The 14,754-nt window shown below is 43.4% G+C and overlaps 1 protein-coding gene across 5 annotated transcripts in view; it reads right to left on the bottom strand.

Moving 5' to 3' along the window:
• Window positions 1-14,754, bottom strand: part of suco (SUN domain containing ossification factor) — a 39,079-nt gene that overhangs the window by 9,991 nt on the left and 14,334 nt on the right. For 2 of the 5 annotated variants that reach the window (XM_076726313.1, XM_076726310.1), the window contains exons 2-16: window positions 10,842-10,962; window positions 9,499-9,597; window positions 8,836-9,167; window positions 7,824-7,964; window positions 7,286-7,469; window positions 6,303-6,414; window positions 5,620-5,747; window positions 5,313-5,380; window positions 5,092-5,199; window positions 4,077-4,182; window positions 2,228-2,248; window positions 1,868-1,923; window positions 1,523-1,614; window positions 1,014-1,079; window positions 280-363 (exon numbers count right to left, since the gene is read on the bottom strand). In XM_076726313.1, the coding sequence (XP_076582428.1) occupies window positions 280-363; window positions 1,014-1,079; window positions 1,523-1,614; window positions 1,868-1,923; window positions 2,228-2,248; window positions 4,077-4,182; window positions 5,092-5,199; window positions 5,313-5,380; window positions 5,620-5,747; window positions 6,303-6,414; window positions 7,286-7,469; window positions 7,824-7,964; window positions 8,836-9,167; window positions 9,499-9,597; window positions 10,842-10,962 (1,718 nt within the window). The remainder of the gene's footprint in view (window positions 1-279; window positions 364-1,013; window positions 1,080-1,522; window positions 1,615-1,867; window positions 1,924-2,227; window positions 2,249-4,076; window positions 4,183-5,091; window positions 5,200-5,312; window positions 5,381-5,619; window positions 5,748-6,302; window positions 6,415-7,285; window positions 7,470-7,823; window positions 7,965-8,835; window positions 9,168-9,498; window positions 9,598-10,841; window positions 10,963-14,754) is intronic. The other 3 variants (XM_076726314.1, XM_076726312.1, XM_076726311.1) reach the window with 2 other exon arrangements.

Genomic DNA, 14,754 nt, shown 5'->3' with positions numbered 1-14,754 from the left:
CCATGACACTACGGACTAAATAGAGTTCATATCTTTGAATCAGTGCTATGCGAGTAAGTCAAAATGGTGCAAGACATGCGGTTAAATGCAGCATCCCACAAACAGCTCCGGAGACACAGACCGCAGTGGTGTTATTTGTGTCAGATTTTTGTCTTCCCACATTACAATGACAGGGTTTATGTGGAAAATCAGAAAAGTGGCCATTTACAAGACGGAGTTGTGGATATGAAAGGTGAAGCATGATGGAAAAATGGAAGCATTAGGTGGAGGGATGAGTACCTCCTGTCTCTGCTCCACCCTGCAGCTCTGGCTTTCCGCCCAGCACGTTAGCAGCAATGTTGTTTACCATGTTGAGGATGGCATCTACAGGAAAAGAACACACACACACACACACACACACACACACACACACACACACACACACACACACACACACAGAGTTATCCTGAAAGGCATGAGATTTCTGGTAAATAAGTTTACAGGCAGCAGCTTGAGGCCAAACACGTATTAATAGAACCGCAGGCTCTGGCATGATGTTCCTTTCTGACACTGATGTTATTTCCACTGTTTTACTTTTGTGTCTTAAACTTTCTTTCGCAGCGTTTTCCTTCAGCTCTTATTCTCAAAAAAAAAAAAAAGATTTGTATGTACAGTATTTGTGTGTGTGCGGGCGCACCGGTCCTCCCAGAGGGGCACCAGTGTGTTTGCATGTGTGTGTGGTTTAAAAAGTTTGAGTGCAAGCTGCAACATTTCTGCAATCCAAACCTCAGCATACATCTATGTGTATGTGTGTTACCACGCTGCTTGCTGCTCTGCTTTTAACCCTTCAAAATACTGGTTTATGTGTTGCTGTGCTAATGTTTTAATTATCCTTTAATCAGTTATCTAAGGACAATGATGCAAACCCAAAACAGAATGAACGTCTGCTGATGTCGACCGTATTGTTGTAGATTTCCTGTCAGTTAGTCGTGTTAATGCCGTGTACGTGCATGCGTGCGTCTGTGTGTACATACTGGTTGCTGAGCCAAGCAGGTTTTTAGAGGCCTTGGCCTCTGACGGTTGGTAGCCAGGTGGATAGTCTGCAGAAAAGGACACACTGCAGGTTCAACAACCACACGCCTCAACTTAAAAATACACAAAATACAGTTTTATCACAAGAAATTAGATTCTTTTATAGAATTTTACAAGAACATAAAGAAAACTCTGCCAGAAGGGAATCAGTCAGGGAAACTGAGGTGCAAAAGGTCAGCTGGTATTAATAGTTAACTCCAGCACGAGGTATTTGGTGACTAAGTTGAACAGCAAGAATGTCATTCGACTCTCTTCTCAGGGTCCTTTGCTGTCTTAAATTGCAGTGCATGCATTGTGCTGTCAGGTGAGGCAGTTTGAAATCATGTTCATGTTAATACCTGCGTTCATCTTCTTCTGTTAGCGGACTAAAAAATGATAAATTTACAACCGATGCTGCAAATGTAACCGGATAACAATTCCCTGTTGAAAACGTAGCAGATCATGAGCTTACCATAGTCTTCATCCAAGTACTCCAGTCTTTCTGAAGGGTACTGGGAATCTGCTATCTCCTCATACTCCTCCACCATACTGGTACCAAACACCCTAAACAAAACACACACACACACACACACACACACACACACACACACACACACACACACACACACACACACACACACACACACACACACACATTGTGTTACACAAACAAACCTACAGTGCCTCCAGAAAAGAACATGTGTTGTTATTACAACACAGAAGAGGAGGCGAAATGTTTCTGGGGAAGATACTGCTCAGATCAGATTTTAAGAAAAAACTAATTTCCTTGCAGACAGAGCAGTGTTTACCCTCTCACCTGATGAGACTGAGTGGACAGAAGTGTTCTGATCCAAAGTGGGAGAGGAGTTCGACCTGCAGAGAAAACGGACAAACGGCTTCACTGAAACATCATCCACACCTTCACGACACTGCCAAAGCCAATAATACACGTGCTCCCACTCCATAAACCCACAGTACCACCAAACACGTCAAAAGAAATACTAGAATTGCCAAGCGTTGACAACAAGGCCTGTGTGCATATTCTACTTGTTTAATATCTTTCACATGCATTAAAGATGACGTTCTGCCACAGCTCACCCATTTAAGTGTATGACAACATTACAGGAGTGCATTAACAGCTAATCGTGACCTCCCACAGAGAGAGAAGAGGGCTAACCTTTATGTACTTGATGAACATCTGATGCGAGAGGAAGACAGGAGAAGGACAGGAGGAGAGAGAAAGAAAACAAGAGAAAGAAATGAGTAAGGACTGATTCAAGCTACAAGCAAGTCAGGCATTTGCTCACAATCTGGCTCTCTCTTAAGACAAACACGCTGCTGGTATACGTTCAATCATTATTCTGGAACAGGCCGCAAGCAAAATACTACGACTCTGATTCCAAAAGAGTCGGGACGCTGTTAAAAACGTAATGAAAACAGAATGCAATCGTTTGCAAATGAGCTGTGTTCAGAAACAAAGGTTTTACAAAGTGTTCCTGATACAATCACATGTTCACAAAGCGGTGAACGTCGCTCCATCCTCGCTCGTGAACGACTGATCCTTCCAGGGTGAATTCAGAATAAGCATATATTTACAAAAATCAATGAAGCTGCTGAACATTAAACATATTGTCTTTGTACTGTTTTCAGTTGAGTATATGTCAACAAGGATTAGCAAATTACCACATTCTGTTTTATTTGTTTTTACACAATATCCCCTTTTTTTTGGAATCAGGGTTGTAGAAAGAGGTTTCTAACAAACAGATAGAAAGCAGCACAAGTGAGACAGAGGGACAGACAGACAGACATGAACGTTTTCAGCTGCTTAGATCAGAGTGCTAACAGAAGCAGACAATCCTCAAACTCTCTGGGCAAAAAAAAAAAAAAAAAAAAAAATCAGTTTACGTAATAAAAACAGAATCATTTCATAACAGAGCACACGAGTCACAGTCAGCAGCACCCACTCACAACACCCACACCTGCCACATGAAAAGGATAATCATCTCAGCAACAAGTCTGCACAATGAATGATTAGTGAGCAACACAGAGGGTGGAGGTGTGAGGAGACAGACAGTTCAGAGAAGCATACTTTCCATTCAATGCTTGTTCAGATCAGCGTGGCCTGCTGTTGTCCTGTGACCACTGACTTTCTGTGTGAACACTGGATGGATTCAGCACTAACTGACGCTCAACATGTAATTCATTTTCACTGTTTGGTCTCCAGTCAGTCAGAATGGAGCACATGTTGAATGACTGGATAAATACAGTGAACAATACACTCAATGACAAACAGGCCATGTCTGCGACAGAAAGAACAGAACCTTGTTTATTTATGCTTCAGTTTGTAGAGATGTAGAGATGCACAAAGCGATGACTGTAAACTCAGCAGTCAGAGCAGCAGGCAGATGTTTATGAGACAGATGATCATCAGCTGACGCTTTCAACCTGAATGAACTCTCAAATAAAATTACAGCTACGCTGCTTACACGTAAGGGACGTAAGAGGTCCTGCTGTCAGCTGTACAAATCAAATGTTTAAAAGTCTAAAGTTTAAATCCATCTTCGTGGGAACGACTTAAACAGAAGGCAAACAATGATGATGATTTAATTTCCTGACTGTCCTCAGTGCTTGGCCCCAACAGGGTCGGACCAACTTGGCCCGATGAGTTGTGACACCCAACACTCAAATATAATCCGCCCCATGGTAATGAATATCTGCCCTTTAGTTTCTACAAAGGAAGTTCTGTCATGAAATCTCACATTCATTCACACCAAGTCATATTTCTGCCTCCAGCTAAAGGGAGGGGTCACAGGCAGCGCTGACGGCATGACTAACTTACCATGAAGTCATAAGTGGGTCCCCTGAGCTTGAAGCACAGCCTCAACTCATGTGTATGAATGCGTCTGTGCATATTCATTGACAAGGAACTGTAATATTCTTCCGACAATGAATAAATTAATTGTTTATTGTTCCTCTCCTTGAGACGTAAGTGAACAATTAGTGCAGGAGGAAGAAAAAAGCTGTACCTTCACATATTTAGCATAAAGCTGTTCATCCAGCGGGAAGCTCTGGACAATGCGCTCGTCGCGGGCATGGAAAGTACCCAGCTTTACCCACTTGTTGGTGGGATATCTGCAGGCAGAACAAGGGAAAGGTAAGATGCCCATGTGTGAGGGCTACATTGTGCTTCAAACAAAATTTGGCATGTTCTCAAAGGCTGGGTGCAAATGCCGATGTACTCCATGTGACTGGAGGTCTGTCATCGCATGCCAGATGGGGAATTTATGAGTTGTGGTGTGAGATGATGCTGGAAATAAATCCCAACAAGACAACACAAGCTCAGGCAGCACTAAAGTTAGAGCTGATAATACAGGAGGAAGGAGATGATTTTACCCGGTCCAGCTCTGGATATGTTTTTCTATATGGTGCTGCTTGAGAAGGAGGCGAACGAGTGTGAACCGATTTGACGACCTCCAAAAATGAGTCCGTCCTTTCACTGAAAACCTTCTCCAATCCATCATATTACAAACGCAATTAGTAACCATGACATAATTAACTACATGAGAACTGAAATTTCAAAGGCTACACATTCTGCATTGTGAAATGACTTTGGGATATTCTGACTGTGTTATGAGTGTCAGTCCATGTGCAGCCATGCTTAAAGCAAAGACATGTGATATTTGCATCTTTCTGTATGCGCTGAATTTGATCACCACAACTTCTTCCTGTGCTGAAAAAGGGTTCAATCACAGGTAACGACAACTGTTTTCTTCTACTGGTCTGGTCTAAATCAGGCCAATACATGCAATAATCCTTCCTGCCTGTTCCATCAATTGTTACTTGTTAATTGCAGGCGACACACCACTGTGAACGACAGCAAAAGAGCTGGACTGGAAGCCTGATCGTACTGCAGCGTGGCACAGTGCAGGGCTTTGTGTTTGTCTCAAATCCACCTCACACCTGTGAGAACATGTCAATCACTTCTGATGCTGGCTGAAATACACAGCCAGCTTGAACACAGAAGAAACAAAGTGAGTATACCTGTCACTGATGGAAACTAAGAAGTCTTTAGGTGTTGATGAAAAGAGCTCAAAGTTAGCGATGTCCAGCTGTTTGACTTGAATGGGCTCACAGAGCTCTATCACAAACCTGCAGAGGTAAATAGAGAACGTTCACGAACACATAAACTCATATGAAACGTCTAAAATCAGGCTGTGTTACAGACAAAAATGTGTAGAAGTAGTGTTTGTCAGTGCACCCACCAGATTTTGTTGCTGCAAGGATTGAGCATGTAAAGGTCCATATTCTCCATGAGAATCGCTGAGGTGCTCTGAGGAAGAGACAGAAGAATGACGGCGAGCTTTAACAGCCTGTGAACACTGTTTAATATAAGACCAAACATCTACCCCAGGTTACGCTTAAATGCTTATCTTTAATGCACAAGAGACTCTGGAGCAGGTTTCATTCATCTGCTGATACAACAGAACAGTAAGACATCTGTATCGTCAGCTGTGCGAGTGCATGTGTTTGTGTGTAGGCGACAGGGGACAGCAGCGATGTGTGTCTAACCTTGGCCTCATTGTTGGCAGAGAGTATCTTGGCACCACACTCCACAGAGGCATAGTTATTCTTGAAGTTTTTCTGGACCTTCTTCACTGGATGGGGGCTGCCGCTGGTTGAGGTATAGAGAGACTGACCTGGACAGAGATGGAGTGTTACATTAGGCCAATTACAGACAGTGGAAAAAAAAAAAAAAAAGAGCGTTGCCTGGGAGGGACGAGTCGAGGGGTTACGCAACACGCATAAACACACGCTCTGCTGACCACTGCACATGACGTGCACAGGGAGAAAGAGAGAACAGAGAGGGAGATGTTGAGAGAGACAGACAGGAATAGAACACAAGGAAGGAAGCAAAGGAGAAAAGGGGGTAGAGGTAGAGGAGGTAGACAATGCACAAAAACCTAGTGCCAAGAAGGACAAAGAAGAAGCAAAATTAGATGCAGATTGAAACTGACATCTGAAGGCCTCTTTTGTCTACGGAGGCAATGCTGCAAATTGTGCCTGAGCCGGTGTCAGAAACAGATTAACATCATCAGGCTATCTTGGAGTTGTGCAGCTTTGTGAGACAAAAAGCCTCAAAGAGAGACTCTGGATCCAAACGTCCTTATGGGACAGTGCACATAGCCGTAATGTCTCTCTTTCCATTTGTGCACATGTCTCTAAATGTGTGCTTTAATAATGTATGCACTCACTTTTCTCTTTCTCCACCTCCATGACTTGTTTCTTCCACTCGTCGAAGGTGGGGATGTCTTCTTTGCTGGGCACTGAGGGATCAGTCTCCCTGGCAGTACTGGCATCCCCTGTCTGAGACACACAGACAGATATATCACACACACACACACACACACAGGCCCTGAGTGACAGCTACACCTCACCAAACCCCCTTTATATGCCGATCTCATGCAAGAACACAGTGCATTGTAAATGAATGTCTATTGCTAAATATGATGAGATTATTTGTATCCTGGCGTTCGTGGTGCACTACATGAACTGCATGCTCTGACCAGTCACTAACACAAAGGCACAGTGTGTGTTAGAACAATCAAATGACTCCCGTCCACAGTTCATGGCAGTCAGTTAGCCTCCGGCCACGAAAGCATTGAGATGCACTGAGCTGTAAGTAATATTTTGATGGATTATATAAGCACCCTTTTGGACCTCACGAGAGTCTGATCCTAAAAATCCACCAACTCAGACGGCCTCTTATGTAAACACCCCAACAGTTCCGGCAGGAGTCATTACCAGCCACTTGCAGATTAGTCACCAGATCTCGGCTTCAAAACAGCAGAATAACGTACAAATACACAAGGCGCACAGTCCGTGTGAAAATGCGTAAATTCCCACGGAAACACTCGTCTTTCATTACTGTTCAACCATTAAAACAGCATCTGAAAGTGCGTTGACTCAGCACTTGCCACTTGAAACATTCAAAAGCTGCTCTTTGCAAACAGCTGTGCACACTCGCCATACTTTCATCTCACAGCAGAGATTTTTTGCCACCTGTCCATGTTTACGTCTGATTAGGGTTGAACAGTCAAAATGTCCCCCATGCCTCCTCTGCTGATAATCCTTGAAGTGACGTGATGCTGTGATTAAATTAAAAACCTTGTTTCTCCATTGAATTTATCTTATACTGACACTTGTGAGAAATATTGGGGAACCACAAGTTACTGACCTTCTCTTCGTGGTGGTGTTGGGAAGTGTTGCCCTTCAGGTCCAAATCAGAGAGCCCATCCTCCAGCTCCGGTTGCTGCTGTTGTTCCTGGTCCACATGGCCTGAAGGAGACTGGACCTCTGCTTCAGGACCAGAGCTTTGGCTCTGGTCTGACCGCTGGTCCTCTATGCCAGCCTCATCCACGCTATAGCACAGATACAGGGCCAAGGAGGTGGAGAGGGAGGAGGAGTTGAGGGAAGAGAAGGTAACAGAGATGGGAGGAAAAAAGGACAAAGAAGGACGGAGAACACAAATAAGTCCTCAGCAAGGCTGGACATACGATGCAAAGCATAAAAAAATGTTTAATTTATTTCAAAGCATTGACAGTCCTCGGTCGTGAGCAGGCAAAACGATGGAAAAAGAAAATAAAAAATAAAAAAGCAGCAGTAAGTGGAGAGCAAGGCCAGCGGACGACGGTTGCGCACAGCAGAGAGGTGTAGCTTGTTACTTCATTACCTGTCTCTGTGCTTTGATTGGCTTCCGGGGGTTAGAAACTCACCTGAGGAGAGGGCTGCCAAAAGGAGAGTTTTCACAGGTTGCCAGTTCGGGGGGAATGACCCCGCACTGTGAATCAGAGTGCTCGGCAAAGACAAAGCTGTCTACTGGGAGTTCATCTCCTGCACTGGCAACCCACACTGCACTGAGGGAAAGAAAGGACATGGCGTTTACCACACCTCCATACACTGGGCAGGGTAGAGACAAGAGGATGGGGTGGAAGAGAGGTGGGGAAGGGGGGCGAGAAAGAGGGGATACAGGACACAGAGCAGACGTAGAAAAAGGCAGAGTAAAAGCAGGAGAAAGAGAGAGTAGGGAAAGAAATGGGTGGACGAAGGGAACGGAGAGCTCGCTCGCTGGTGGGACGGTTGAAGCGCACGTCTTAAGTTCTGATGTTGATGGCCGCTTTGAGAAACGAGTTCAATACAAAAGTTGCCACTGGACGGATGTATTCTTCTTCAAAGTTCAGCCCAGGGGGTATCCAGACTAAGCTTGGTCAAAGTTCCTCGTCCACACAGGTGAATTTCCACAAAGGCCACGAACTTCTGCTACAAAGTCCTTTTGACAAAGTTTCACTGTACGTGAGCCGTTCAGGGTGACTTCATGACGCTGTCCGCTAGTTCCGTGAAAAGTGACTTTAAACTATCCAGGATGTGAGGCCAACATTCCTTTCAGCTTCTCTTTCACTTTGTGATCAGTCAGTAACCGTGGTTAAAAAAAAAAAAAACTAAATCATTGAAATAAAACAAACAACTGAAGGGAACAAAAGTTAACCAACAAAAATATCAAAGGAAATGTGCAGCCTCTGGCATGACAATGGCAGCATTGGGACAGTTTCACCTACATCATACCTGGACCAGGTTGAAGTTGGCTTTAACCATCATAAGAGGAACATGCATTTTTTTTTTTTTTTTTTTTTTTTTTTTTAGCTCACCAATGTGACTTCTCCGTGGTTAAAGCCAACTTCTAATTCCAGAGAGCAGGTCTCTGGAATGAGGAAGTGAATCTGAACTTACCCTGTGTGGGTCTGGCCGGCACTCTGTGAGGTAGGTGTGTTTTCAGCTTCATCTGGGGATGTGGCTGGATGCGAGTCCAGACTGGGGTGTGCAGCAGGAGCGTCACTGAAGATCTCTGCCGGCGCTGGGGCATCTGTGGACACTTGGCCCTGTGCTGGAACTGGTTCTGGCATGGACACAGAGACTTCCTGGTCATGGTCCTGGGTGTCAGTCTGCAGGTCTAAATCAGCCTGGGGGTCTGGGTGGGGTTCTGGCTCAGGAGAAACAGGTACAGTATCTGACTCCAGGTCCGGCTTGGTCTCCTTCACCTCAGCTTCCAGAGGATTCACAGTCTGTTGAGATAAAACAAAAAAAAAAAAACGTTCAGAGAAAATATTATCCATCAACAGCTAAAATAAAAGGTGAGCACCACCTCTAACACTAGTTTCATCAACCTTTTTTTGGTAAATCCACCAACAAGCACCCTTAAATTGTATCCCTATTACTGATATCTACATATTTAGTCCAACATACTCTGATATTTGAACTTAAAGAGTTTTAGGCTCACTTCTTTCATCATTTACCTTTTCCCTCTTTGCCATTTTTGTGTGTGTTGTCCTATTTAGGACTTCCTGGTTTAAGAAAGGTTAAATAAATAAAAATAAAAAAAAAGAAAGATGTTACCTGTTCTTGGTGTACATTGTGTGTTGCCAGCTTCTCTAGTGCTGCTCTCTCTGTCTCTAGCCCCATATCGTATGAGTGTGCTGTCCATTCTTCCAACACCTAGTGAAAAACAAATAAAAAAAAAACTCCATGTCATCACACGCTCCACGTTCTGGTAACTTAAAATGTCGATCAAGCAGTTAGAACACAAGAAATATCGCTGCACAAAAAGGAAGCAGCATCGCAGGACGATAAATCAAACTCTTTGAAAGACATTATTGGTGGATTTTGTTTAGTTAAAAAATGCATTTTTGTGTGAAAATGTCAGATGTAAAAGGTCTTTGCATTTCAGGCTGTGAAACAAGCCTTTTGTTGGTGGACAAAGACCGTGTTATAAAGGCCAATGACAGACTGCCAGGCCTGTTGAACTGCCCTGGCTCGCCTGTTCGTCGCTGGACCACGAACAATGATTCCCCTTCTTCTGTGCTTACACATGCATACCAAAACACACTCGCTTCCCCAAATTATCATTCATGCTAATACTCACGCGCACATGCACACACACAACTTTGAGGGCCCATTCATAATTGCTGAGGGAATCAAATATGTAATCCAGACCCAGCTCGGAGCCGGCATCAGCCCACCTCGGGCAAACTCTTGTTGACTGACTTAAGATGGATTAGTCTCAAACAGTATTCAGCTCCCGAGGCTGAGAATTGGGTAAGCTTTGTGTACTCTGAACTCTAACCCCACAGGGCTGGTCCCAACCTGTATAACAACCACTTAGATGACTTACACCCTACAGTGTGTTCTTGACAACTTGCAACTGGACTGTTGTCTAAGTACCTTTTTTACTTAGAAGTGACTCTAATCTTCATGTACTGAACACTGTTTTCACTCTTTATGAGTGTTCTTGGCACATTTTCAATCATACAATGAGATAATCAGCTTCTATCTCTATCAATTCTTCTATCTTGGTGGCAGCAATAAATCCCCTCACCCTTCCACCACTGACCAGGGGTTTCTCACCAGGGGTTAGTGGGTCACAAAAGTGCATGAACCAGCTCCCACCATGACCATCTTAGTGCTATGCGAACTCAGCATGAATACATTTCACCACGAGCAGTGAGTCTAATAATACTGCTCACCATCCCACAGCCATCCTACAAAATGAACCAGCACCGGAAATCCATTCATCCATTTTCAAAAAATAGAATAATAAACACACTAATTCTGAAATATTTTGGAGGCGGTATGGCTAGGTTTTTTAGAAATTAAGAAGTTGGCATTAGAAGGATTGTTATTTGACATCATTTATCAAACACATGTGCTCTTTAAAGTAAAGGTGCCAAACTTCATTGCACCTTGTGTCGCGTGGAGTCCTGCTCCTGCTCCTGCTCCTGGCCTTCAGGGTTTCTGTCCCCGGGAGACCGACCTGGACCAGACAAGCTCTGCTCTGAACAATACACATGTTGACTGGGGTACCTGAAACACAAACATGGAAAGCAAAATATCAGCACAATGCAAGCTTATTGATGATCACACAAGAGGAACGTGTGGGGTAATCAATGCCAGTTACTGTACAAGCAATTGCAGAAAGATTATTAAAATATATCATCATTAAAACTCTGCATCAACGTCGCTATTTCCACATCACGATAAGGGTTTAAAACAAAGATAAGAGGTTAAAAACAGCACAACATGCTGTAAGCAATGGGCGCCTTTGAACTAAGAATGATGAAGCTGTATGACATCACATCCTCCACAGTGAAAGAAGAGCAACTGACACAAGCTCTTTGGGCACGGGCAATGAAAATACTGTGAGGGAGGAGAGCAAAGGAGGCCGAATGTGCGATGAGGATAAGCAGAGATACAAAGGAAGAGAGATGAACCCATGGAGGGAGAGTAAAATTATGGCAGAGAGCAAGAAAAATGCAGAAAGTGAACAACCACGTGTAAATAAGCAGTGTAAACAAAATCCCACTCTTGTTATTTGTGTGTTGCTCAAGGCAAACTGTGTTGAATCATTCTTCTCTGCCTCCTCCTGCTCGATCATTTCGGCCCGTGAGGCTTAGCAGGGTCCAGGCTACTGCTGCAGCTCATTCAGGTGTCTGCAAGTCAATCTTGTTTCAACACAACTCACATGTGTGTGCATGTGAGCAACTTTAACAGCTTTGGCAAGTTTCATTTCGGCCTGCGTATGTCTTGCATACCTCCACTCAATTATGCTGAACTACTTTCAAGGCTACCCATAACGTGCAGTACAGAATGGAAGCAAAACATAGCTGCTCTGTATCTGAAGTGTGCTCAAGGCCACCAGGGCCGACGTGAAGGGGAGAAAGCTGGAGCACAGACTAACCTACATTATCTCTGCCAGGCTACTGTAAAAACAGGAGCAACTTCTCAATACAGGACAGCATGTAGTCCTGATGACAGAGGGCAAAATACATTGGAAAGGAAGAAAGAAAGAAGCCAAAAGAAACAAGCTGGAGTAATAAAAGACAGACAGGCCTCGAGGATGATAAGGAAACAAAACAGATGAAGACAGGGACACAGAAGACAGAGAGACAGCTGCTTCTCAGCTGGTTACCTTATCAGAGGAGTTGAAATGAAGAGTGGAGGAAGGGGAACGTGAAACTGAGATTTGTCTTAACATGTTCCCTCTCTGCTATGATGCTAATAGGGTTTTTCCGTAACTCACCCACAAACTATATCTGTGCTCAACTTCTTTGAACTTCAGTCAGCAGATTGAGTTAAACTGAAAGGCATCAACATCAAACAAAGACCTTCTCACACTCACATGGGCAAACAAGGCCGAAACTGGACTCTCAAAAATTATTAGATTACTTAATCACTGTCAAAAAAGATGAAAGACCTCTGTAACATCTTTATGCAATGTGCATAAAGATGCAACACGTACACTGTGTCTTTGTTTAGCCCAAAGGCATGTGTACATTACGGAAAAGCCCAAATACAAAAATGCAACTCGGAGCATGACGACACATTGCATCAGCGCAAAAAAAAAAAAAAGGCACAAAGACGCTACACTCAGATAGAAACAACCATGTGATTGTGAAACTGGAGCGGTTACCCTTGAGCGGTCAAATATTAGGAGAGAGCAGGACACATGGGCAGTCATGTTAGCACCCTGTCAGCCCGGCCGTCAGGAGGACGGAGATGAGCAGGGAGCACGAACACTCACTATTACACAGAGACGGCCATCTGTGCAAGTCAGTGTCCTGTCACTCAGAGAGCCTCTCCATCTGGATTCTGTTCATTAACATTTGAGGTGATTGAATGACAAGATAAAAGATGACAAGAACATCCAGCTGAGACTGAATTTGTAAGAGGATCTTCTGAAAGCTGAGCTGTATACCCCATCAGATTTATGAGCAAATGGCAACTCAGCAAGACAAGTTGTTAATACAAATGTTGAAGCTACTTCTACTCAAGTCGACACGCAAACTACTGGGTGTGTTACAATAAAAACAACTGAGGCACGGCAGGGAATTTAACACCGCTGCCATTTCTATGGTTGATTTATCTCCGATTTATCTCCGTCATGTTGATCATGAGTGCAAAATGTCGCATTGAAGAAGAAACCCTTGCTCCTCAATTCAGAGAGACAGCTAACTCCGACACCATGACGTGACATTTACTGATGTTTTGTATCCTGATGCATGATGAAATGAATGCTAACATCATACACGCTTTCTCGTAAAGGGCTAAGAGGGGCCACAAAGCAAGTGAGGGAAACCTAAGAGCCAAGCTGTGCACAAATCCTGAGGAGTAAAAATGAACCACGGGCTAATATAGGCTCGTGGCTAAACTTAGCTTTCCATAGTTTTAAACTATGCGACTGTGTTGCGTTTCAGATGCCTCCTTGGTCCCCCACCTTCAAGCAGTACAACACCCACGGATGTGCAGGGAAGACATCCTCCACATGTTACTGAAGAGGACTCACGCAACATTATGTAACACACCGCTATGAAAATGAAATGTCAGCAAATTATGGGGACGACATGCAATCCTTGTCCAACAGAAATGATGACTAATATCAAGCCTATATTTTCATTTTTTTTCCCCCTTGTACCTCAAATTTAAATTGTTTTTTAAAAACACATCATAGAGAAAATATTTTCTAGAATATGACTATTCAAGACTATGAAAACCTTGAACACAGCAGCAGAAAGACAAACCAAGAAAACACTAAGTCAATGCTGACAAAGGGGGAGTAGCAGGAAGTATTACCGTATATGCAGTCAATTAATATTTCACCTTAATGTTGTCATGATACTGGAATGTTAAACTTCGATACAAGTATAAAAAATGATAATCAATACTTTATTTGATACCATGGCAAAAAGGGGGACAACGTCCTCGGCACACGTATCCCTTCGAGGTCGTCTTGTATTAAACACATGCTATCGGAATAGCAGAGAGATCATTATTTAGTTTGAATGTAGATCCTACGTGCTGGATTCAATCCTTCTTTGGTCACAACTGTGCAGCTGTGATGTGCATACGGGAAAAGTGCTCTTAGTGTGGATCTCTGTTGAATTTCTGCATGATCTGTTTACTCACTCGCTGTTTACATACTTCAGGATGTCAGTACAGGCCTCTTTGCACAGGATGACATAAAGCCTTCGGGCGGCTTTAAAAATTCCCCATAAGTCTCACATGATCTGAATTCAAGGTTTCATCGTTCCTGCATGTTCTCTGAAACAAACCGAAGCTGGTTTCACTGTGCAGTTTCACAGTGTCGTTTCAGAAAAAGCACCTGAAAGTGTTGCACCGAGTCACTTAAACACAAAACAGAAAACACTTTCACATTAAAACGTCCATGAAGACCAGACCTATGTTACATATTTTGTTGAGTTGGGTAAATTACCCCAAATGTTTCAAACAACGTTCAAACCCCAAGACTTGTAATTTTATTGAAGTTGCTTTTAATTTGGATGCCTCAAAAGGCGACAGGGGAGGTGAGTGTGAGGAAGGAGGACAGCCAACATGACTTCATGTAACGTGAATAAAACTTTACTACATTTCCTCTTCCATGAACAGTCACCTCAAAAAAACTTTAATCAGCAGTGGAGACAACATCTCTCACTACTTGTCATCAAACCACATCTTTTCTTTTCATTGTTTTGATTGGCTGCAAAAGTAACATACTGTGCATTTAACTGCACATATATTTCACTAAATTCTCAAACGGTATGTCATCTTAAATGTGTATTTACAGTTGTTATTAATATTCACTAGTCAAACTGACTGATG

The sequence above is a fragment of the Chaetodon auriga genome, chromosome 3, assembly GCF_051107435.1.
Source record: "Chaetodon auriga isolate fChaAug3 chromosome 3, fChaAug3.hap1, whole genome shotgun sequence".
NCBI lineage: Eukaryota > Metazoa > Chordata > Actinopteri > Chaetodontiformes > Chaetodontidae > Chaetodon > Chaetodon auriga.
This window is presented reverse-complemented; position numbering and strand designations above follow the sequence as displayed.